Below are 26,371 nucleotides of genomic sequence, written 5' to 3' on the forward strand. Positions count from 1 at the left end.
ATTAGAAAATCACTGTATTTTATACTGCCGGCATGAAATGGCTTGGTGCTAACATTTTGAGGTGGGGGGGCTACAGTGGCCAGAAAAAGATTTACATCTCTAGTAGATGGTTTTGCTCCGTTAGAGCGCGGCCACCTTCGAACTTGCTGCAGGCCAGAGCAATGTGATTTTTTGGACCAGATTCTCAACCGAATTCATTATTGATGGATGACTGATTGGGAACTCAATTACAGAAAGATTACGTGGCTAGCAGACACTGGGACACAGCTATCCTGACAGAGAGATTGAATTATAGCATTGCAGAGGAGAGAATGTGTCCTTCAGAGGTTCCCGGCATTGCTCTCCAGGCCACCTGAAAATGTCATGTGAAATTGCTTCTTTCATAGCTGCTTTCGTGCGAGTTTCTCTTTAAGTGGATGGACATTTGCTTCGGACTGGCCTGCAGTTCGGGAGACCGATTTTCGTGGAGTAGGACATTTTTTCTTTCTTTCGCATCTATGTTTTTACAAACTTTGTTTGAAAGAACACCTCGCGGTCTAGATGTTCCCTCGCCTGACTTCGGTTGTGGTCTTGCGTGGGCTCGAGTCCCGCTGATGGCGGTATGATTGTGAGCGCGGATGGTCATTTGTCTCTCTGTGTTCCCAACGACTGACTGCCGACCAGTCTAGGGTGTACCACTCTGCCTTTTTCCCGAAGTCAGCTGGGATAGGCTCCGGCACAACCACTGTATCCTTATGAGGATGCGCGGTATGAATGATGAATGTTTGAAAGAAATCAATTGGCTGGCAAAAGGCAGACTATGTCTTTGAACTGGTTCAAAAATAAGTACCGTATTTTCACGACTATAAGGTACACTGAAAAAGTCTTAAATATTCTCCAAAATAGATAGGGCGCCTTATAATCCAGTGTGCTTTATACTTGGAAAAATAATAATGTCATTTATTGAGGTTACGCCTTATGATGCGGTGCGCCTTATAGTCGGGAAAATACGGTACATAAAAATTTCCCACTCCAAATTTTATAGCCCTGACAACTAAGGATAGAGAAAATACAATTATGACTAATATTATTGCGATATTAAAACATGAAACTCCATACATAAGAGTATTAGTATATTACCATATACATACACTAAACAGGTTAATTTATTAGCAATCTAAGAACTGTTGTCAAAAGTAATTATCAAATTAGACTAAATATGATTTAGACACATCTACATCCCTGGTTTAAGAAAATGACATACATTTTAAACCCAATTCCTAAATTGCTAAGATGCTTAATTTCTGCATTCCAATGAAACCCCTGCAAACTTGTAACTGGTAATAATAATATTAGTATAAAATAAATCAATATTCATTGGTGGTTGGAGCAACGACACAAAGTTGACGAGAATATCGAAATGAAGGTCTGGTGGATATTTTCCTGCAGTTTTGGCATTATCAATATTTTGTCACAATCCTGCTTGTTTGTGCATTTCCCCTGAATAATTTGATATTCGAAATGACAGCTGGTCTCTTCCCTTATGTTGGAAGCGGGTGCCATGATGAGAATGTGAATGTATGTGCATAAATATTGGCATTTTACCAGATCTCATTCATATAACATGGCCCACCTGAATGAGACTGGCGCCTCGCAGGGTCGTATGCTATTACAAGTTTAATGTGAATTCAGGCTGAAGGAAGATGAGAGAAGGGGGGGGGGGGGGGGGGGGGGTTGCTCGACTTCTGAAATGGAAGCATTCATCTTCCCTTTCTGTTGGTCAGCAAATGCACTCAAAGGAGAGGATACAGCCCGGTGCAAAAAGTGGAGACGAGGCTGATCTCAGAGAAATCATTTTATTGCAGATCAGCTGGCGGAGCCCATTTCAACTTTCGCTCTCGTACAAGTGGCTATGACGGGATTGTGTTTATTGCATTCATCAATGGCGACATGGACGGCTGATCTTACACGCTAATGCTTTCACGTGCTGTTCTTACTAAACTTCTACCCAGATAAAATCTCTTGCTCTTGGAAAGTCATTTAAAAATGCCATTTTTGCTGGTGAAGAAAGTACATCTTTGATTTTGGACAAAGTTAGATTGCATGTTTAAGCCATTTGTCGTGTGCTTTCTCTGATTTGTTAAAATTGCAACATTTTACGATTCTAAATAGGAGGTGATAACTTGCTTATTCGGTCATTTTTACTTCGGAATGAAACATTTAAGCACTGCTAAATTAGGTTCAAGCAAGTATACGAAAATAGATCGGCTCATTCATTCATTATACAAGCCACTTATTCTCAAAAGGGTCGCAAGGGCGCTGGAATCTATCCCAGCCAGCTACGAGCACCAGGCGGTGGACACCCTGATTTGGTGTCCAGCCAATCGCAGAGCACAAGGATGCTAACAATCTTGCATGCACAAACTCATACTTACAGACAATTGGGGGTGTTTTTGGGATGTGGACCAAAACCAGAGTAATACCCACACAGGCATGGGGGGGAACATTCTGTGAGACAGACCTGTCAACCACTCTTCCTAAAAGCAATTTACAACAGACCAATACCAATGTTCACAGTGAGCTAAAGTCAAATGACCTAAGCACAAGGAAATGCAGATTTGAAAGGAGTTTTGTCCGAGCATATCACATGACACTTTCTTGTGACTGACTCCAAGTCCAAGTTAAGTATGTAAAAAAAAAATCTGAATTGTACGACTCCAAAGACACCTTTCATTTCTGTTTGTGTGAGCAACTCGATCTCACAAACTTTAAGTAAATCAGACTCAAAGTGTTATCTTTCTTTGTCGTTCTGTTACTCTGTCAGGGAGGAGACCAACTCCTGAAAGAGTCTATTGTTTGCCGTTGTCGTCAATGGCGACATGGCCACGTCAAGGATTAGATGGACAACAGGCAGCTTTTAGCAGACTTTTGCTTTGTCCGGGTCTTTTTTAACGGACTGGACACTTTCAGAAAAGACTTCCAGGCTATTTCCCGCTCAATTCCCTTTAGTTGACGTAGTCTACAGAGATGTGGCAACCTTTGACGAATGAACTGATCTTGGAATTGGATGATTGTGGAGGGTGGGATATTTGTTGTGAACCCAGAATCAAAACAATAGCTCATTTTCGGTTTGATCGTCATCTTTTGCAGTGGGGAAATATATCACAACTATTTACTATTTAAAAAAAAATGCTTCGTTAAATGCCTAAATTGAAGTATCAGGGCCATCTAATGATTTGATCCTGTATATTAGCATGCAGAAGTTGTCTACACGAGACTGGTCCTTATTTCTGCATTATTTCCAGCTTCTGCTGTGTTAAATGTCTGAAAAGTACACGTGGACAAAAGGAGTGCGTAAAAATAGGATATATGACTGAATGGAAGAACACTGTATAAAGTAGTGTAGAGATTGTAATCATTGCAATCATATTGCTTACCCTCACAATGGTCGCGGGGGTCCTGGAGCCTATCTCAGCCAACTGTAGGCAGTAGGCAAGGGACACTACTCGGAATTGGTTGCCAGCCAATCGCACCTTGGTAAGATGTGTTTTCTTTTGGGTTTTGTTATCCTTAAAGGCCTCTAGATAGTGAAACACATGATGAAAAAATAAAGGTTTTAGTTGTGAATTGTCCTGTTAGTACTTGTGATCTCTACATGGCCAAAAAGCCATTAGTAAGTTTGTGTTTCCGTGTGCCTGCACATTAATAACAAGCGTGGACGTGACTTTGCAGGGCCAAACACCATGTGAGGGAATGTCTTTACACGCAAGTTTCTCTTCTGTTAAGTAAGTTTGGTCGCATTTTGGCCAAACCATTACCCCAGTCTAATGTTACTCGGCGACCTGCGAAATCTGCGAGTGTCTTATCACTTCAGAGCGGTAAATCTGATGTGTCTGTTAAGTTCTGTGGATGACCTCTGTGCTACGTGTATGTGTGAGCTGTGTCTGTGTGTGGAGCCATGCCACAGGGGTTTAACCCCAGCACATTGATCCGTCGGACTGCATAGAGCGGCTGCCTAATTCCCCAATTTTCAGCTGTTAGAGATAGAATTGGAATAATAAACAGCTGCACCTCCCTGCCTAGTAATCCTACAGCCCCCCCACGCCCTTGCCTCAACTGCCTCTTCAGGGCAACTGGGGCGGGGAGTAGAGTTTCTCTCTGTGCCCTAATCTGGACCAAAGCTCCTGCACTCGCTCCTCAACTTTAATGAAATGATACTGGTCCACCTTTAGCGCCTGGAACTGATTATCACCACCCACCCACATACACACACACACACACACACACACACAAACACACACACACACACATGCATACACACATACATACACATAGGGATATAATATTAGGAGATTTGCTATCTCCTCGTTGACTCTAACGCTGCATAAATCTGCCATAAATCTGGGGAAATCATGTTATCTGAAAAAGGCTATTTGCATTTAGATGTTTTGAAGCGTTGCTCCAGGTCAGTTAGAATAGTCCTGGAAACAATTAGTCCGCAGAGGTCAGGCCAGGTCTGGTCAATTTCCAAGCTCTACTCTGTAAACTTTTTCTTTTTTTTTTGCCCCAGATGTAAACTGTTAAATCAACAGAAGCAGCATTGATTCTATTCACTCTATGATAACAATTATTTAAAAAAAAATGTTATTTAGAACAAACATCAGCAAATGGTATATTTTAGATTTCTTTTCACTCAATTAATAATAACAACAATTCTTTCGATAATTAAGATCAACGGCAACAAATGGTACATATTAGGATTTTAGTCACTCCATTATGTTCCTCTTTAGTCAAACATAGCCAGAACAAATTTTATTGGTAATGACTATTATGTGACTTTAATCGGTAAAAGGCTACTTGACACTTTTGGCCCAAATGCAACAAAAATTCTGCTCGTGTGTGATGTGAGAAGCTGAAGTGCAAAATTAAATTGTTGCTTGCAGCATTGTGATGAGTGTGCATGGTTTCTTTGCCACTCAGTTAACATCAGTTTAACAGGATGTCTCCACACATAATGGGAAGTAGTAAATAGCCGTGGCATAGTTAAATGCTCCATTACAATTGGGATATCTATAAAGAATGCAGTTGACTCTAAGATAAAAGAGAAATATCCTTACCTTCAAAGATGATTCATTTACTACTTTTGAAATAATCATTTCATCCTACCAGAAATCTGGCTTGATCAGATTATTTTCAAAAGGTTGGAATCGGCTAAAAAAGATTGGGTTATTTTTTTTTTTTACTCAGTTGGAGTGAAACATGATAACTCAATGCCTTTATAATTAAAATTGACTTGATGTCTATAATTGGCAATGCCAATGAAAGAGTACAAATACAGTATTATATTATATATCCATATTCACACAAAAAAGTTAACAAAAAGAGAGAAAATGTCCAGCGACAATATAATAGTCAAAAAAATCACAATCCAGAGAGCTCAATTTATCCGATTGCATTATTACTTTTATAAATTAAAATATTCCAGAGGTACATTGCAAAAAAATACATATACAGTACATTTGGATGCACAATTTTTCCCTCTTCAACAAACATTTCTAAGGTATTGGCTCAGTTTTCGGGATTAGCAGATCCACCAAATCAAGTGATTCGGACTCCCTATTTTGCACTCTGACCAAGTCGGCTTCCGCTTTTCAGCTAAGCAGTCCCTTGTGCATGTATACTACTGTACAATGTCGACGTGTTTTTGCTGAGAAAATCATGCTTTTGCACTGATGCTACGTGCAGATTTCCATGTTAACTGAATTAAACCCAGCCTGAATCATCAGTTTAACTTGATGAAAGCAGCTGATCTGCTAACACACTTCATCATTGGGTGAACAACCTTCTGAATGAAAATGTTGAGCTGACGAAGCCAAGAGTATGAGGTCAAATGTGAGGGTGTTAACCTGTAGCCCCAGTCTATTCACAAGTCATTTTCAGCCTGCCACCACTTTATTGTCTGCCTTCTATATCTCTCCATTGACCCTCAATCAAGAGGTACCCACCAAAACTCACAAAACTTTCCAATTGCACTGTACCTACCTGTTATTTTTGGTTTATTTTTATTTATTTAATTTCAGTGTGGGGCTTCAGAGAGGGTCACTGACAAGCGATACTATCAGACGGAAATCAGGGTATTCTCATCATAGAGCCGTGAAAGCACCACTGTAACTGTAAAAAAAAAGTAATAAATAGACTGAACATCAAATAAAACTAAAAGACCAAATACCAGAAAACAAAGATGTTTTACAATGTATTTTTCTCACTTAAGTATCTTAAAACAGCTCCCTTTGCGTCTACATGCACAATTGGACATTCTCTCACGTGATAATATTGACATGTTATGTGAGGTTGATAAAATATAAGATGGCTGAATCCATACCACTGCAATCAGACCAAAGAGCTGAAAAAGCCCAAAATGACTTCTACATTAGGTTTTGATAAAAATAGAAGTTACTTCTCAAATGGATTGGATATCTATAACCATCAATACAAGTGAATGAGAAAAGATTAAGAGGCAATGAGTGTAAAGTGATCTAAAAAGCTGCAGAAAAAGAGCAAGTTCGCCACATTTTGATGTCCTCTGTAGACTGAGTTTTCACATTCACGCATAAAAACGAGGTTGGGAAGGTTGGAGGCAAGGTCTTGTAGAGTGACATCTGTCAAACTCACTCATGTGAGCTTGAGGCGAATGTATGCAGCCATACCTGCCAGACTCTTCTTCATGTTTCAACCCTTTTGTGTCATTTTGCTCAATTTTGGCCGCTTGTGTGCTCCGACGCCCTAAGGGTCTTTTATACTAGTGCTGGACTCAGCATGTTGCCCGTGTCCACATACTGCTGCCTCAGCACCAATAAGGCAGTCTTCTTTCAATATCCCGAACTGAGCTCAATCCCGTGTGGCGACGCCGATAGGAAAAGAGCCAATGCTTGGTATTATGTCTAAATTTACTGTTTGCTCTCTTCAGAAACTGAATATGCACGGCTTTGAAACGATCAGGCTGTGCAAAGGTGTTGCCTTATCCAGAAAAGCATTAAAAACTTCTATGTGTGTTAGTTAGGTCAGGTTGATTTTCTCAATTCCCTAAACACAAATTTCTCACCAAACCTCTGACTTAATATGTTAACTTAAATAATATTTGTGGCTGTTTTTCTTTCTTTTTTCTACAATTTGCTCCTTCCATGAAAAAGGCTGCAAACCATTGTTTGAGGCTTTTGCAGTTGTTTGAGTTATCGTTTCAATACAGCCAACACATTTGTTTATGATCTCTCAAAACTACATTTTGAACCTCTTTGGTTAACATTATTCGTCCGATTAATGGCAGAGCTCAAAATGCCGTAATAATGCAAAAGTGTTTCCAAGCATGGGTATCGTTATTAAAAATGCATGAAAAATTTAGTGGTCCCCAAAGCATCTATCCGTCCATTTGCCCTCCTATTTGCCCATATTTCTGTCTTTCGCTCTCTCTTTCTCTTTCTGGCTCTTGCTCTCTGGGAGGAAAGAGGTGGAGGGGATTGGAGATCCATGGGGGAGGGGAGTGTTCACTCTCTTGTCACTGGCCAACACTGGAGGGAAGAGAGTGCGAGGGAGGGAGGGAGAGAAAGAGAGAGAGAGAGGGAGTGAGAGAGAGAGAGGGGTGTGTGGAGTGAGTGAAGAGTTCTGTCCCATATGTGGGGAAAAAAGCAAAGCAGTACACATATACACACTGTGGCCTGGTCCTGTCTGCTCTCGGGATTACCAAACATTGCTTTCAGATGGGATGGAGGACGTACAAGCATGAATAGGTAAAGCTGCATGTTTTCTTTCTCTCTTTCTCGTCACTCTTATGACTTCAGAAGTCACACTTGCTGGTTACTGAAAGAAGGAAGTGAGAAAGGAAGGAAGGAAAGAAGGAAGGAAGGAAGGAATGAAGGAAGGTTGCTTGGTAGGAAGGAAAGAAGGAAGGAAAGAAAGAAGGAATGAAGGAAGGAAAGAAGGAAGGAAAGAAGGAAGGAAAGAAGGAAGGAAAGAAGGAAGGAAAGAAGGAAGGAAGGAAAGGAGGAAGGAAAGAAGGAAGGAAAGAAGGAAGGAAAGAAGGAAGGAAAGAAGGAAGGAAAGAAGGAAGGAAAGAAAGAAAGAAGGAAGGAAGTAAGGAAGGAAGGAAAGAAGGAAGGACGGGAGGAAGGGAGGAAGAGAGGGAGGAAGGAAGGAAGGATGGGAGGAAGGGAGGGAGGAAGGTAGGAAGGAAGGATGGTAGAAAGGAAGGAAGGATGGGAGGAAGGATGGAAGGAAGGAAGGAAACAAGGCAGGAAGTGTGATCCGAAGGAAGGAGGAAAGGTGGGAAGGAAGTGTGATACGAAGGAAGGAGGAAAGATGGGAAGGAAGGGAAGATATGAACGAGGGAAGAAATGAGTAAAGGAGAGAAGATAGAAAAGAAAGGAAAGATAGAAGGAAGGAAGGAAGGAAAGAACATGATAATATTTCCATCACTGTTTCCAAAGTTGTCATGTGCAAGGGCAATGTCAGTCTTTGCTTCAAAGTGGAAGCTGTAGTTTGTAATTGTGGGCCAAGTGGTAAACGTTGTGGCCTGTCATAAACCTTTGCTTATTGGATCATTTCTCTTTCATGCCAATGGCAGACAAGCAGAGCAGAGAGGGGTTATTTCAAGTATAGGGAAAGAAAAAAACAAAAGATAAATCATATGAAATGGAGTTTTGAAAGATTCTTCTACAACAAAATAGTATGCCCATCAACATTATTGTGCAGTCTATTGTTCGAGTAGACAGAAATTCAGGTGTTTCACGGTAAACAATTGACAAAGCAGGTGTACATGAGTAAAATAGTATATCCCCCAAATGAGGTTTTGACTGAAATATTTGCACTAGCATCCAGTTTTTCGGTTGATGAATAAGTTCACTTTTTGATAAGAGAAGACATTTTCTTCATTGATTTCCTCTGCAGCAATGGCCAAATTGTTTGGTGTGCAAAGAAGGCAGCCTTTATTGGCCCAGTGTGTAGAGCGCTGGTATGCGCGAGTCTCTTTTTGTGAGGCAGATTTTAGAAAGCCTTCTTTTGAGGGTGCGCGCAGCTTCACAATCAGCTTAATGCTTGACTATAATAAGCCCTCTTGTGTGTGCCTGTTTGCGCTCTCTTTTTTTTCTCCACCAAGCAGACATTGAGATCGCTCTGTATCGCTGTTGCACAGAGTAGATAGAGTTTTGTTGTCTTTCTTTGAGTTTAGGTGTTTAATTGTCACGTGGGCTGTTGTCAACTCTCTTTCCTCGCAGGGCTGTGGCGTCATCCGTGCAAATGCATGCCAGCGATGGACTACAGCCCAAAAGACGCTAACCGTCGCCGGCGTTCACACAACCGCATTCCTCTTCACTAAGACCAGCTCCACAGAATGCTGAGTCCCATTGTCCCCTCTAGTGAGTACTTTGCACCTTTTATTTCTCCCTCCCCACTTCTGCACTCGTGTCATAACAAACAAGCCGACAAGTCAGGCCGTGGTTGGACTTTGCCTCAATCGATGAGTCAAAACTCCTCGGCTCAACAACTACGAAAGCATGCAGGTGTGGGCGTTCTATTGCGTAGTTTGTGATCAGATGAGAAAAAAACAAAAACACATTCAGTCATTTCTCTAAGGAAAGAGGTGGATCATTTACAGCTCATTTAGCTTGTTATGACTTTGCAACACACAAGCACTGTTCTCTTTTTCTCCGTTGTCAGTGCTGACCTAATAACTGACATGTCCATTTTTGGCCTTGCCCCCCAACCTCCTCATTTGGCCCCCGGCTCCAAGCCTACCCGCACCCCTACCGGGCTTCATTAGAGTCGAAAACGGCATTGTTTGGCAGCCAGCATGGTGCTGCCTCAGCCTCCGTAGTTCCTCTATTTCTTTAGCGAGCTTCAAAGGCACTTTAGCTATACAGTATACCCTATGTTTGTTTTTCGGGGGGGTTACGTTCCAAAAATCTGTGATTTTTTACAATTATTATACAATTAAATACTCTATTATACATTGAAAAGAAAGAACAAACTATTTTACAGGCCCAGTCATTTGTTTCACAATCAAAATACTGTAGCTCAGAAACTTTTTTTTTCAACAAATAACTTCTGTACTTTACTGTCAAATAATAATTATAATCATCAATGTGAACAGAATGCTTCAAATTGTGAAGATTAACCTTATCTGCGATAGATAGCATCTTCCTATGCTTTTTGGGCCCTGCCGCAGGTGCTTTTGTCGGTCCAGAGCAGTTTGTCAACATTATGGGTTTTAGAGAAACTCCAAATTCTAAGAAAATTTGCACGTACGTACGTACATATTAAACTGCAACGTAATTGACACACAGGTAGAGAAGCGGATTGACTTTTTAACCAATAAGAATGCAGAACACAATGCACGATACAAATCCTGAAGTAACGAAAAGTAGTGAAAAGTAAACCGCGTTGTAGCGAGGGATCACTGTGGATGATAGCTACAAGAAGAGGAAGAAACCAACATATAAGTTTTTCATTCAAATGTATTACCTCATAATTAAAATTGATATTTCTTTGCATAAAGAGTAAATTGCTGGAAAGTGGGTGTGCAATGGCAAGCAAAATTATCACATTATAAATCCCAAAACACAAAATAATTGACAGCAAATTTAAATTCTCTAATGGATAAAAACAAATATGTCAACTATAATTTGTCATTATATTCATATGATATATGTTTTAATCAGTGGAAGGAATATAACATTGCTGAAAATTCATGTATCAAAAATGTTATAGTATGGCCATATATAACTTAATACATTTGTTGTTGTTTGTAAGATTAACAAAAAAATGCATTAGTGCAAGGAAGTTGTGCTGCTTACCGTCAAGGCGTGTTTTACTGGTTGTTCCATTAGCTCCGTGCAGCCTGGCAGCCCATATTGACCCAACGAATGTGATGAACTGCTGGTGGAATTGTTAGCAGTGAATGAAGTCTCCATCCGGTGAAGCTTAAATGATAATTGTTGTTATTTAACCGTTTCCTTGATTGTTGTGTATTGATCATTTGTGCCCACCACTGTAGGTGTGGCATATGTGTGTCGGAACACACATGGCAGTGTTAGATGGTCGTCGTATTGACTCGCACGCCTGTGACGCGCAAACACACCCTTGCACTCGCTGCCTTTGAACGAAAGACAGCACTTGTGTTTTTGCCTGCACAAATCGGACCGTGAGGGACTTGCGAAGGTTCTCACCTTCCTGAAAGAATTCCCTATCTCCTAACACCATATATACCTTGAGCTCAAGGAAGTATTTTTTTTTCTCCTTCGCGGAGCCTCTGTTGTTATTCTTATGTCCGATAGCCGTCTCTTTGGTCTGCGGCCACCGGATTTGGGGCTGCAGAGAGCAGACCTTGGCCGGACCTGAGAGGAAACCTGAGAGAGATTCCAGGGGCCATGGATACTCCTGGAGGGATTTGGTGCAAAGAATCTGTAATCTGTACTTCAAACAAACTCTTAAATCAGTCCCAGGCCACCAACCCGTGAGTGCCCTCACTCTCATTGCTCGAGACCCCTGCTGGAGGGAGGATACCTTTTCTTAAATATTGCGCACAAGACAAAGTGAGTGGCTGTGTAGCTCGGGAAGATTTTACATCTCTCCACTGCCTCATCTTTCGACCTTCTTCTTTGCTCCGTTGTTTTATGCTTACTGAGCATTTTCCCTGCAAATATAGTAGTTTGCATTGAAGAGGGGGGGAAAAAACTGCTGGTTTTCATGCCAGAGGGTCACGTTGGTGCCCATCACCACTGTGAGGCCAAGTGGCATGAGTGCTTTTGTGGCCGGGAGTGTGAGGCCCTTGAGTAAACACATTAGCATGGGGTGTGAATGGGCTCTAATTAGCCCCTCTGCATGTGATTGTGTGCGTAGGAGCAAAAAAACGGAGGTTAGCTACCCCGCCAGTCCAACGGCCCTCTGCTCTTGCTCTCTGAGGCTTCATCAGCTCATTAGGGAGACCGTAACTACGGTTAAGGGCCCAATTAAGAAAGCTCATTTGGATAGAATCACACGAATGAATTCCTGAGGCTGCAGTTTGCAATGCGTTCACGTCGAAACACCTAATAGATGACACTTGCAATATAACACCCTCGGATCGTTTTTCTATCAGGGGTTTGTTTTGCAGCGGTCACAAAGCATCCCGCGTTTGATCATTTGGGATCATACGGGAAGCCTAATGCGATCACTGTGACAGAGAAATGAGAATATAGAGAGGAGATTTGGCAAGCAGCACAGATGGACGGAGCGATTGGTCATCACGGTGTCTGAGAACAGCTGCTCTTTGATATATTAGTGGACACAATGACCCAAAGCCTGCCTGCAGTCACACAAAATAAGGACCCTGTTTTTCTTGAAGGGGAGGGGGCAGCGGACAGGCTCCTGCCATTTGTGGACGTGTGTTAGTAGCCATGGGGGTTGGGGGAGTTGTTTCTAAAATTACAAGCATGAAGTGACGCATCCAGCAATTATTCTGCAGGCTTTCTCATTTGGAGAGTACGCTAAAAGGGGCTGTAAATTGAGTAAGCTTGCAGATGGGACTTTGCCTTGCCGTGCTGCACCGGCATTAGCAATTCTGAACAGGTTTGTCAATTAATCAATGATAAGCAAGTGCCATCAAGCAGTTTGGCTTGGCTGCAGGCCCCACCCCAAAGACTCAGCAAGAAAAACTTTGATCCTTATAATCGTCACTCTGGGTTTTTTTTCCAAACAGGCAGAACAGAAAGGACAGGACTTCCAAAAAAAAACACACTTTTAGCAGCAGTACAATACAGTAGTTATTGATATTGAGCTCATTGTCAGATCATCTTGGTTACTATCAAGAAAACACTGAAAATGAGCAAATATGACCTCTAAAATTTCAGTTTTTGCGCAACTATCATCTTATTTTTGCCAAGAATGAATTATTATAAGCATGCCACCTTTAAAATAAATACTATATATAGTACACTATGTATAAACAGCGGTGTTTGCTACATTTTTAACATTTATTTTGAACGTAAACACATAAAAACTATCCCAAGAACTCAAACATTTAAGTTTTCAACTAAATATAACTGGGCGCCGGGCCAATGTTGAAAAAAACTCCTGCACTTCCATGTTGTGAGTGTTTCTTGAAACCTTGACAGAGTGAGCACGTGCCTGTGCAAGTGCATATTCGAGTGCAAGTCTGTGCGATTGTGTTTTTTTTCTTCTTCTATTGACGGGGGCTCAGTGTTTGACACACACCTTTATCATAATATACTGGTCAAATATACACAGAATTTGGAGATCCCCACTTTATCATCCTCTTCAAGGACTGACCTTGGATTTCCTTGAAAATCTTTTTGCCAATATGCCCCAATCTATTTGGCACCCAGGGTCTGTACGCCATACATGCACACAATATGTGAAAGCAATTCATTTGGTGTGCAACCAGAGTTAATAAAATGTGTTTTCCATGGCAAAGTGAGCAAAGGTCCAGAGACAATTTCCCGGCATCTCCACCTGCCACGAGGTGAAATGCAGCAGGCCTGTAAGATTGCTCTTTTTATGACGGGCCAAGTCGTGAGCGAAGGCAGGACTGCCCAAGCCCACTGAGAATGTCCTCCTTGATATTAGTGTCATAAATCACCATGAAGTTGTGAACAGATGACTTGAGAGGCCTCCTGGTGGGACAACAAATCAAGATAACTAACTGATATGGAACAGATTCTCAAGACCGTTTGCCTCTGGCTGACTTTTTGGCACAAACCTTTGCTCTTTTTTGATGTTGCAGATGTCTCAAGAAACATACAGCGCCATTTGTGTGTGCGTATATAAATATACAGTTACCTGGTTCAAGTTATCTGTCGCCCAAATGTCTGATGGGGCTTCTTGGCCTCTTTTAAACTTAGCTGCCTGACGCTCGCGTTTATGACGGCTGAGTGCGATATTGTGGGTCTTTTAAGAATGCGCCTCCTGACAATGTCAAACCCCAAACAACTTAGTGAGTCATTACCTTCAACAACAAGGGGATGATGAAAAGAACTGTTAACTGGGGTAAATAAATCAACGCATGCTCAACTGCTTTTGCATTTATCAATTTAGTGTTACTTATACACTACATATACAGTTCCACCTTTACTCTTATGATTATTGGCACCGATAATTAGCAATTTAACGTGTATTGGTATCTGCCTTTTTTTAATCCGACCACCAATGTGAAGAAATAATTTAATATACATAGAACTGTGAACCGCTATCCACTCTATATATATAGATCCCCCTTATATGGTTCATTTTGTACAATGTAGTCAATAATTATATTTCAAGGGTATTTAAAATGCCTGTTTCAAAATTACTGTTTTTGTATGTTTCATTTTGAGTCCAGGAGTATAATTCTAAGAAAACCAGAATGGTCCCGTTTCGATTGATTTTATCCCCACAAAATGAAATGACCTGGTCGAATGTCAATCTTAAATCATGTTCCTTTACAGGGATTGTCCATTTTCCCCATAAATTTTCCCCAGGCTTTCTCTGGCATTCCCAAAGAAACCTATGTTAATTACTCAAGCCTCTAAATTGCCTGAGTTGTCTAAATATACCCTACAATTAAATGGTTAACAGTTCAATCTGAAATAAACTCCAACTCACCCAACCCTAATGAGGATAAGAACTAAAGATAATGACCACAAAGTGAATAAAATATTGCAACATTTCTAAAATGCTACTAGCAATAGCTCATTTGTGTGGACTTTTGAACCTGAAGGCCACAGTTCAAGTCCCTTTGCGATTAATGGGAAGATTGATTTTATCTTCGTAATAGTTTTTTTTTTTTTACAGCATGATGCTTGCTTGAATCCAACTTTTTTTTTAGCTGAGTAGCAGTTGTGCATGACAAAATAATTTGTCATTAGAAGCTGCAACATTAGGAGTTGTTGAAGCTGATCTGGAGATATTGGTCACTTGCTATTGACGTTGGGTAAAGGAGAGATGGGGGTGGCTAGGGTGATGCTTAACCCTGGATGGAGTCCCTGATTGGATTGATCCACAGCCCTCGTCCATATAATTAGAGCAGTTTAATAGCGCACTCTCCCAGAAGGCTTGCGAGCTTTGCTCCTTGGGGCAGAGAAAACAAAAGTGCCATGAGAGGTAGAAGGAGATGGCAGCCTCTTGGGAGCAGTGAAACAGCACCAGAGCCTTCTATTGCTGGGCTTCCTGCCAAGATAATGTTTCACCTCAATCGGCAATACTTTGTTTTTGGAAAATGTGAGAACTGATACTCACAACTACTTGGGTTTCTTCCATAACAGCAAAATCTATCAATCATTATCTTTCAAAAACACTGAACAAACAGGAAAAAGAAAACTACTGCAAATTCAATTTAAAACCCCTTAATATGAGGGTATTTCACTTTTTGGAAAATTCACTTAACACCCCAAGACCATCTGGAATAAGAATCATGCTGACAGCCTCATGCATGAAACTGTTTGGCACTTCTATGGACCATGCTCAGAAAAATGACAATTGCGTCCCTGAAGGAAGTGTCAAGATTGGGAAATGTCACTCCATGTCTTCATGGCTGAGGCGAGTGAAGGAAATGTCTACTTAAGCTAGCTGTATTTATTGTTGTTTGCCATTTTCTTATTTCTTATGTGTTAGTCTGATGGGGCTCATGCTCAAATGGCCTAGATCTCTTGTTGGAAAATCCAAATGTTGGGATAGTTTTAGGTAGAAAGCCTTTAAGAATACAAATTAAAATGTTTTTAAAACACTACTGGAGAAAATACAAATCATTTAGTACTTGTATAAGTAGGCTTTTTTTTAACTGGCAGTTCAATATTGCAAACAAATCATCAAATTTCCTGTAAGCTTCAAAGTGCCTTCATGTGATGCCAAATATTTCCCAAAGGTTTACATGACGTTTTTGACCCAAGTCGGTTTGGTTTCGGCCAAAGTGAACTGTGCCACTGTCTTTTTCAAGCACACCGACAAAAGGATGAAGCTCACGCTGCTCACTCGATAAATCCCAGGCCCGCACAAAAGCTCTCTGTGGACTGCTGTTGAATAGATTAATAAGATTTCCATAATTAGAAAGGTCTCTCACAATAGGATCCTTCGGCCTTTGTCTCAGGGCCAACGCGATTGTCCGAGTTGCGCGCGTCTGCTGGATGCGAGTCCACCACAATGGCCGCACAGACAGTAAGGCGGTCAGTAAAGGAACATCTGTCCCCCCTGGGACCATGGAACACTCACCCATGCAATGGCAAGTTTTCATGTGCATATGCCCCCCCAACACACACACACGCACACACATTTCTTTTAATCTATCTCCTTGTATGCTGAGGTCACTGGCCAGCAGAAAATTTACTTGCGGCCACTCACAAAATGTCCAGCAGTGTGTCTGCTTCAATGAAAATAATTGTACTTTGTTTTTGTTTTTTTAGCTGACAGAATTTCCCAATTTCGAATCCATACTGTACAGTTTGTGAATGGTCTGTATACATGTATAGTATTTCTAAATGTAAAAATATATTCCATTCTAGAGAAATTTGAGTACGCATCGATACAGCATTCATTTAGTACATGACATCATTACGTGTAAAAGTCAATTAATGCCAATACCAAATTATTTTTTGGTTAGTGAAAAATAAAACCGGTGGTGCGAGTGGTTAGCGCGTCGGCGGTGGGGGACCCGGGTTCAAATCCAGGTCAGTCCACCTGAGTGGAGTTTGCATGTTCTCCCCGGGCCTGTGTGGATTTTCTCCGGGTACTCCGGTTTCCTCCCACATTCCGAAGACATGCATGGTAGGCTGATTGGACATTCTAAATTGCCCCTGGGTATGAGTGGGAGCGTGAATGGCTGTTATCTCATTGTGCCCTACGATTGGCTGGCCACCAATTCAGGGCGTCCCCTATCTTTGGCCCGAAGTCAGCTGGGATAGCCCCCCGCGCAACGCTAGTGAGGATAAAGCTGTTTAGAAATTGAGATGAGAGAGATTTTAAGAGGGGTTATTTTGGATGCAGTAAAAATTGGATAATGTGCAAATATTTCTTTTCTTTTTTTTTTACAGACATTTTTTCTAGGCCTGTGTATATCTCCTGGCTCAATGTACAGTAGTTACATCTTTAGTAATGTACAAAAGAATTCATTTTAGTTTTCTATCTGCATTTTCCAAGGCCTGCCCTGCACTTGATTACATGAAACCCATAGGAATTTATCAACCTTTTTGTCCTCACTGTACAAATACAACCTTGTCAAAGGGACATTGCTTTCAGCACTTGCTTTCAGTGAGACTCAAAACAGAATATTTGAAATTGGATGTCTTTTACTGTGAATTGCTGTAGCCAGCCAGCAATTCCATATTACGTGTTGAAAGTAGAACATCGCACAATGCAGCCTGATTGAAATCTAATGACAAAATGTGCGCATTGTCCAGGTTTCGAGAACTGCAATCTCGGCTCCTTCAGTGAATCCATCTGCACAGCACTACTGCCGTGTGGAGCGTTTAAATTGCTAACGCTCAAAATGGGACACCATGCGAAAGCACGGAGCGCAGTTGCTGTAAAACAAAGTACATTGTGCACCTTGAGCAAATAATCAGTCTCAATTTGAACACTTCCTGGGATGCACGTGGGCATCTGTCCAGCACATTGGGCGGTGGGGGTGTATGCAGTGGTGGAGATTTGCTCTGAAAGAAGTCCATTTTGCGGCGGCAGTACACTGATGATGGAGTGGACAGCAGTTAGCCTGCCTCAATGAGTCCTCTAATGTCCGCTCTGGCCCGCTTTGAGAGGACGTAGCGCCTGCTGTCAACTTTCCCCTCCTTCCTCCCTCCTTCCTTCCATGCCTGCCTCTCCGCTGCAGGTTTTATGAGCTCCCTTGGGCTCTCATCCATCTCTGTCACACACAGGCCCCATTATTGGGGCTGCTCAGAAACTGGTCAGGCTGCAGATGGGAAGGACCTTCAGGACATATATGCCTTCTCTAGCCAGGACAAAGAACTGTGATTCAGTCCACAAACATAAACGGCCATTGGGGTCTCGGGTTTGGCGAATGTGAGAAGCGATTCTGGTGAGTCTTGGCTGTGGCGGGTGTCAAAGCCGATAGCTTAAGGGAAGTACTTGAACTACGAAAGCCAATGGGAATTTAAAGGGAATGGATTTGAATATGAAGGACGTGATAATCCCACAGCCATCTGGTCTGCTGGTCACATCTGAGTGAATAAATAATGTGTGTAATCTGACACACAGGCACACACACAGAGGTTTGGAAAGAGAGTAAAGGAAGGCCAAAGTTTAGCTGTGTGTAGAATATCAGACTGGAGATAGAGATTTGATTTGGATGGCAATAAGAATCCTGGCTCCACACATACAGACAGCTATGAATAATGAATCATAATCAAAGCCGTAAGGCCAGTGATGGCGCCAGTATCTCTCTCGCTCTCTCTTTCTCTCTCCCAACTTCAGGCTAATTCGTGACAGCTCAATAATGCCAAGTTATGTGTGGAATGTCAAGATAGTGCCTCAGCATGAGGAAGCACGAGGCTTCGTCAAGTCCTTGTAATAATGTTCGCTACTTTTAGCAGTACACTTTGCGATAAAAATCAAATAACAAACATTTTGATGAGGATCATGTTCTGTGATTTTGTACTGTTGGAATGTCATGATTAAACAAACACTTTCCAATCAAGGCAATGTGCTTTGGTCACCAGAACAGACATTCCCCTTTTCCAATGTTCCATGGGTAACTGTGTTGATGAATAGCTGCTGAAATGCTGCGCTTACAAACCCAACCCCCTATCGTTCTTTCTCACTCTCTCTAATCCAATGTCCACTAGTAGGCATTTGTCCACCAAAACATCTAAAGAACCAAATATTACTTTAGATAATCATAGTCGTATGAAAAAAATATTCTTTGTGTAAGTTGGAGCACCACCCTTCTAATAAATATAAACGAATAAACAAAGTTTTACCGGAATATTTTTTAACGTTCTCCTAACACGAGACAGTAGAATTAGTATGACTGTAATATTATTATATTTTGTTTCCCAAAGACGTATATGAAAAAAGCAAACACTCTTCAACGTGGTAATGATTGCTAATGATATTGTCTTTTCCTTTTTTGTTAGGCATATTAAAAATGCACTGGAACCCAGAGCATGCCCAGCCCCTCAGCCAGTGGCCCGAGCAACACCTGGACGTCTCCTCCACAACTTCTTCTCCGGCACACAAATCAGAGTTCTACTCCGGCCGCAGTCGCAGCTCCTTCAACTACTCTTGGGCAAACGACGACATCTCTGCCCTCACAGCTTCCAATCTGTTGAAGCGCTATGCCGAAAAGTACTCCGGCGGACTTGGCACGGCGTACGAGCGCCCACCTACTGTGGGACCCTACTCGGAGCCTAGTGCCTTTGGGAGCCTCAGTGGCCAGAAGACAGAACTGGAGCCTTGGCAGCTGACCCACAGCACTGATGCATCTTATTCCCTTGTGCCTCCTGGAGGCCACGACAACCTGTCGGCTTCCAAGGCCGTGTCCACAAGTGCGAGCCCTGCTGGAAACAGCAGTGTGTCGGTTGTAAACAGCAACCTCTCCGACTGTGGCGGCAGCTCCTGCAGTGGATCCCTCGACTACCCCTCAAGCTACAATGGCACCTATCTCTCTTCTGGATACTGTCCCCAACCCGGTGCAGCACTTCCTCCTGCCTCCCTTCATACACTTCAATCTACTACCACTCTCGTGCCCAGCTATAGCCCGACAACACCTGTCTACAGCTACCCCCCAAGCACATACCCTCCTCACAACAGCCTAGCCCCCAGCTATAGCCACCCCTCTGCAACATACTTGCACTCAAGTTTACCAGCACCTACTCCTGTTCCCCCCAGGCCCTCATTGGTAGGAACCAACTACAGTTACCAGAACGCCAATATTGCAACATCAGAGTCCAGTGGAGTGTTGAAAAGAAAAGCATTTGAGATGGCTGTAGAAGAGAATAACATTGGGGATAGCACTTGTTACAGGAAATACAGTTATGAGCCGCTGAAGGATGGCAGGAGCTCACCGTACAGAGTACTAAGTGACAAAACAGAGTGTCGCGGCAACAGCTTTAGTTCAACAGTTAGCACAGATCCACAAAATTTTAAGCCCAACAAGGTGTCCTCACAGCCCCTGGTATCTCCTCTGTATGGGACAGGTGGAGAGTACAGCCCTCCTGCTGGCTTGACAGGAGATAATGTGGTGGCAGAGCAGGTTTTTACTGAGCAGCAGCAGCAGCAGCAACAACAACAACAGCGCTCCAAGGCCCACAAACGATCTTCATTGTGCAGTCCAACTATTGAGACTCTGAAGAGTATGGACCCCCACGTGTTGAACCTTATCAACGACGACATTTTGGATTGCAGCCCAGCTCTGAGCTGGGGTGAGTTGGCTGGCCTCACCCATGTCAAGGCTGCCTTGGAGGAAGATCTATTGTGGCCAGTGCTAAGGCCCAGTGAAATGATACAGCCACCAAGAAGCATTCTGTTGTTTGGCCCTCGTGGAGGGGGTAAATCCACATTGACTCATTCCCTAGCCACACAGATCGGAGCTTCCCTCTACCGCCTGAGCGGCGCCTTGTTAGCCTTGAAAGGGAAGGCCGAGGCAGAGCACATTCTGGGGTCTGTGTTACAGGTGGCAAACGCACGGCATCCATCGGTGGTGCTACTCAGCCAAGTAGAAACCATGGAGGAGGAGGGCCTGAGACAGTCACTGCGGACCTTCTTGGAAAAGGCCCAGCTCAGCACGGGTTTGGTGATTGTTGTGTGCGCCACCGGCAGGCCGGATCTACTGCAAGACGCGCTCCATCGCAGCTTCGCAAAGCGCTATCACGTCGGCCTGCCGGACGCTGGCATGCGTAGACAAGTATTGCTGCAGACGCTTTCTCCTCAGGGATTCAATCTGAGTGAGCAGGAGTTGAGCCTGGTACTGCAACGTACTGAAGGCTACTCAGTGTGGGAACTGCTCCAACTAAGCCAGCAGGCTCTCTCCTCAGCGTCAGGCCCCTCCGGAGCCATACATGGAAAAGCCCCAGCCTTCACAGACTTTGAGAGCGCCTTTTGCAAGGTGCGTGCACATAACATCCCTAAAGAGCCGGACACATGTGAAGAGTGGAGCAAGATGTATAGCCACTGAAGACACTGAAGATCAGTTATTGTATTTAAATCCAACCCTTGGATTTTTGGGGGGTTCTTTTTTAAAAGTGTTTTTAATTGAAAATCATTCAGCCTAAAGAGTCAGCCTAGCTTACAGAAACAAACACATTTACTTCACCGGCATTCAGAAGGCTATGGATGACCAAAATGTGTTCTGTTTTTCCCCAAAGAAAAGAAATTGACCTTGAGAAGTGGTATGGCATACAATGGGAAAATCAAATGGCCATTTGTACACATTTAAAAACATCCAGTTTTGGCTGTGTTAAGGACAAAAAAAATCAATGATTTCTCGCCAAGCTGTGTGGTCTAAGGTAATGGATAATCAGGGTTTGGAAAATTCCCCCATTTTTTTCTGCTTCTCTCAGGATCCTATTTATTGCAAGTTCACATCCTTGTACTCGCCCAAGCTTGTGTTCACCTTTGCTTTGGGATCAGCAACATTCTTTGACCAAAAAAACACAACAAGCCAAATGTTCCATTGATCTAATCAAAGCAAATGATCAAAGCTCCAATGCTAGCTAGCTGCTCACCAAATACTCAACAGTTATGCCATCCAGTCCAAAGTTTCTACTCGTCACTTTGTTGACTTGACCACAAAACTCATTGTCAAATGGGATGAAATGTTTCGTTTTGCTGTCCTTGAAAATCGACATCCACTAAATGAATGCCACGCACATTCCTTCTCCACTGCTGTGGTCCCACCTGCACACCACGTGTTTGTCTGTTTCTTTTCTATGTTGTCTTGTTTGAAATGCTCAGGAAAGTCTTTACCTCAAATATAAGAAAATAAAGAATGTATGAAATCTTTACCGTCACTTCACGGTGGTGAGCGCAAGGACAAAAGCCCCTGAAAAGACACTTAGCAGCTGGGCTTTTATCCTCAGGAGAGAAACTTGAATTATGGTACAAGAGTCACATTGAATGTAAATCAGGTATTTCAAAGGATATTTGATGCCATAAATCCATTTATTATTATATATGAATATATCAATGTCTTTCTTTTTTGTTTTTAACATTTATTTTTTATTGTAGTTGTTAATGGGAGTATGATTGTCTTCAAGAATTATTATAGTAGGATACACAACTTGATTTTTTTTGTTGCACAAACTGGTTATTGTTGTTGATGAAAAAAATTAAAGTTTTTTTTCCAGAGTGTACTTGTTTTAGGTGAATCTAACAAACATTGACGTGCCATTAGTCTTCAGTGCGATTATATTTGCTACCAAAAGGAAGTGTTATCCATCCAGCTATCCATATTTATAGTACTTGTTGTCCTTGGGGATGAGCTGGAGTCTATTGCAGATGTAGTAGGCAAGGGAGGCGCTGTAAACTGTTCACAGCCAATCAAATCGGACATAAACTCAAACAGCCAGTCAGTCACACTCATACCGTTGAACAATAAATAAGTACTAAATACTCTTTCATTAACTTACTCTGACATTAGATGGGGTAAGAGAGGAACTGTTTCATAGGGTGAATGGAAAAAAGTCTTGGGACACACCACTTAACTACATACTATGTCACACTATAAATCATCGGAATCTGTCTGTCGGTTTGTCTGTGTGGTTTTATAGAGTTGCAAAATTTAGTCGGGGTCTTGGCCAGATGAACTTTAAGGGTATATTTTTATAGTGATTTGTCAAAACATACCCTCGAAATTACAAAAAAATGATAGAAATCAGACACCCAATTGGTTAAAGTGACAACATTATTACGTCTATTAGAGATTGGCACGGAGAAAAAGTCCTACAAATGAATCAAAATGGATGAAAATGTTATGGCTTACTGTGAAAAAAATCAAATGAAGACTTATATCATTAATTGTGTCAGTGCTTTTTCAAATGTGCATACCAATCATGTTACCTAAATCACAGCCATCTAGGCTGTAATCATTACATGGGCATATTGCTGAAGTGCGGGTGGCTGAGCCCACAGCTCCATGATAGGTTATCATAATCATAACTATGAGATGGTCTAAACATCCCCAAATATTAGACAGTTTGAATTCGGAGGCAACCGTTTTGGTTCTGTTCCATGCCATAAGCCATGCTTAGAAGAGTTTGATGTGGGAGATCCTAAGAGCATTGACCTGTCTTTGGATTGAACTAAAACCAGCATGCCCCACATTTTCACAGCCTAGTGTCCTCATACATTTTTCCATATTTGTCCCTTGGCTGCTGAGATTGAGTTAAGATTTCTGCTTTGCTCACTTCCCTTTCCAACATCATTTTCAATCGCCTTGGCCTTAAAGCCCAGTTCCCATGCGGCGTGGTAGCTAGCATCTCCACCGCAAATTGGCACCGTTTAAATATTACATTTTCAGCGTAGTGTGATCACAGTCTAACAAACTCAAATTTGGATTACTCCCGAAATATTCCTCATCACTCCTAAACAAAGTAGTTTGTCCAACAAAAAAAAACTGTTTTTACATTGTAAAATTTGTTCAAATCTGTATAGTTGTTCCTGTAACAATTTCTACCTCATTTTTTTGCGGCATATTGTACATGAAAGTATTTATTTCATGTCTTTTGTTGATGTTGCTGTTTTTTGAAATTGATAATGTTCTTGAACTGTAATGTCTACCTCAGAAAGACTGTATTTTAAAAGAAGAGTATCACACAAATATTAAACAAAAGTTGTCAATATTACACAGGACTAAAGTCCTTTTTTATTTGTGGTATCAAAAGCAAGATTGTGAAATATTTACATTGTCATTGTTCAAGTCAATGTCTCGATGCATTTTTAGTTTGTCAGTTCTCTAAAGAAAAATACTTGAAGAATGAACACCACAGAGGTTTAAAACAGTTGACTGACAATAAAAGACTCTCTATCTTACACATATGCACTGAAAAGAAACAAAGAAGGACATTTAATGTTCAAGCAGCTATCAGTGGCTCTTCAAATCCCCCCTTTTAATGCCAATTCTTCAAATGATTAATAATATTTTATGCCATTCTTACCTCTGTATCAAATGTGGCATTGTATTCCATCATTCCAAATGCTTCAGGGTGAGTCTCATTTAGGCTCTAAGTGAGGAAACAGAGGGATAACATATTTTAATTTAATTCAGGTGAAATCAATCATTCCTATCCTAAGTGCTATGAGAGATCCATTTATTTATTATCCATATGGCTTATTCTTAGTCATGGGGGTGCTTGAGCCTACCCAAGCTTTGAATTGGTTGCCAGCCAATCGAAGGGCACAGCGAGACAAACTATTAAATATCCAATTTTTCCTAATTTGCGGATTTTGGGGAGCTTTAATTATTGGTAAAACTGCCAGTGGAACTTCCCATGAATAAAAATGAACCAACAGGCCCTGGCACTAACTGAATCTTTAGGACACCAACACACCTTAAGAAAAACAACGACAAATTCTTCATATGTCATGTCAAACATTGGCGCTGCACTAGTATTCTAAACTCCCCCTATCTCATCATATTTACCGTTTACAATAAGACGGGTTTAATTAATGTAGTGTTGGGCACTCATCTCTGACAACCTTCTAAATTGCAGTTGCAGGCTCCGTCTACAAACAACATCTGTGATGGCATCCCAGCAGAGCAGTTGCACTGCGACTGTTGATGACAATCTAATTAACTCTCTAAAAATGGCCCAGAGTTGCGTCATTAGCGCTGGCTCCCTTTTATCCTCTGATGAAGGGTAACGGTTTGTACATCTCATCTCATTTTCAGAACCGTTTTATCCTCACAAAGGTCGCAGGGGGTGCTGGAGCCTATCCCAGCTCACTTTGGGCCAAAGGCAGGGGACACATTAGTGGCCAGACAATCACAGGGCACAAGTAGACAAACAACCATTCACACTCATACTTAGGGGAAATTTAGAGTGTCTAATCAGCCTAGCATGCATGAGCTCAAAATGTATATTCTATCTTTTGCTGTCAACAACTTAGTTTATTTTTGGGGGCATAGTATCCCCCCCACAGGATGACAGACTGGCTTCTGAACTCAGATGTCAGTAGTTTATGGTAACAGTTACGAGGGTGAAAGTATATTCAATAATCACTTACTGCTGACACATTAATGAATCTCAGATTTAGCTCCAATGGTTTAAGCTATGTATATCATTTAAGCACATATTTGTTCAAATGCACTGTGAATGAAGCCTTGAAGTACAGCTAATGTAACAAAGGGGGATTCAGGACAACTATGTGGATGTCCTTGACTTAAATCTGATGAAACGAATCGAGGTGGATCTGAAAAGCGTGTGTTTCCCTTGGTGTCCTAGCCGCATGATTGACTTTCACCTGCTGTGTCATTTTTGGCTCTCCTTGTGTAACTCAGGTGTTTGTAATTGTCATCAACCCCCGTCTGTTTATTGAAAACCCCACCTTTTTTTGTATATCCATGTTTGAGTATTTTCCTGTCTTGGTTATGTCACCCTTTCATTCGGTTTGTGTCTTTCGCCTTCCCCATCAAGTTTGTTCCTTTGTTCCTTTTTCCCCACTTTAGAGTGCATAAAGCCGTAAACTGTTAGCATTTCTCATTCAATCTTAACCTTGTACACCAGCAATCCATTTTTGTTGACTCACACTCATACCTAAGGGCAATCTAGAGCATTCACCCAATCTACAATGGATGTTTTGAGGATATGAGAGGAAACCAGAGCACCCTGAGAAAACCCACACAAGCCCAGAGAGAAGATGCAAACTCTACCCAAGAAGTTCAGAAGCTACCTGCATCCTATTCCTTGATATCAAGTGATATTTGGACGCAGAAAAAACACTGAAATATTTACAACACCGACACATAGGTGCTGGCCCCTGCTGTTGTCCGGGCCTTGATACTGACAAGGTGGACATCAGAGGAGAGTTCTGACACAGGGTGAGTTAGGACTGCCAGCTGTTAGCAATCAAGTCCATTTTCTAGTCAGGGACGCTTGGACCCCCAGGGCCAAAACCCTCCACCACCCCCAACGTGCAGCCTCCTAGTCTTTTTGGTCCCACTGAGAACCAGCACAGCTGTATGAGTTCCATATGTTGCAATCTTTTTTTTTCTCTGAGCGAGGATGACAAACCTGCACTGACCATTGAAAACATGTATTTAACCATGAGATAATAAGCCTGACCAAATCTCATCAGAGTGGTTGTTGCACTTTAGAGCATATGGACTGCTCCAGGTGGCGTCCAAAGAACAGAAAAAATGTCAGATTACATTGCTAATCAGGTGTTTTCTGCAAGGAGGAGTTGCCATCAGATGGTTGAACCC

The 26,371-nt window shown here is 41.9% G+C and overlaps 1 protein-coding gene across 2 annotated transcripts; it reads left to right on the top strand.

Moving 5' to 3' along the window:
- Window positions 1–7,624: 7,624 nt before the first annotated feature.
- On the top strand, window positions 7,625–22,299 carry fignl2 (fidgetin like 2). 2 transcript variants are annotated; one of them, XM_077731694.1, is made up of 3 exons: window positions 7,625–7,763; window positions 9,246–9,386; window positions 19,086–22,299. In XM_077731694.1, the coding sequence occupies exons 2-3, from the start codon at window positions 9,362–9,364 to the stop codon at window positions 21,122–21,124; spliced, it is 2,064 nt and encodes a 687-aa protein (XP_077587820.1). In that variant the 5' UTR covers window positions 7,625–7,763; window positions 9,246–9,361; the 3' UTR covers window positions 21,125–22,299. The 2 variants fall into 2 exon arrangements, with proteins under 2 accessions (XP_077587820.1, XP_077587827.1); XM_077731701.1 differs by lacking the exon at window positions 7,625–7,763 and having other exon boundaries at window positions 8,871–9,386.
- The last annotated feature ends 4,072 nt before the right edge of the window (window positions 22,300–26,371 follow it).

This window comes from Stigmatopora nigra, chromosome 1 (assembly GCF_051989575.1).
Source record: "Stigmatopora nigra isolate UIUO_SnigA chromosome 1, RoL_Snig_1.1, whole genome shotgun sequence".
Classification (NCBI taxonomy): Eukaryota; Metazoa; Chordata; class Actinopteri; order Syngnathiformes; family Syngnathidae; genus Stigmatopora; species Stigmatopora nigra.

What these genes read in the sequence shown, in the direction of transcription:
- fignl2 (XM_077731694.1), top strand. Translation starts at nt 9,362, where the DNA reads ATGCTGAGTCCCATTGTCCCCTCTA. An exon ending in GAGTCCCATTGTCCCCTCTA is followed by an intron (nt 9,387 to 19,085) that starts GTGAGTACTTTG and finishes CTTTTTTGTTAG; the next exon opens with GCATATTAAAAATGCACTGG.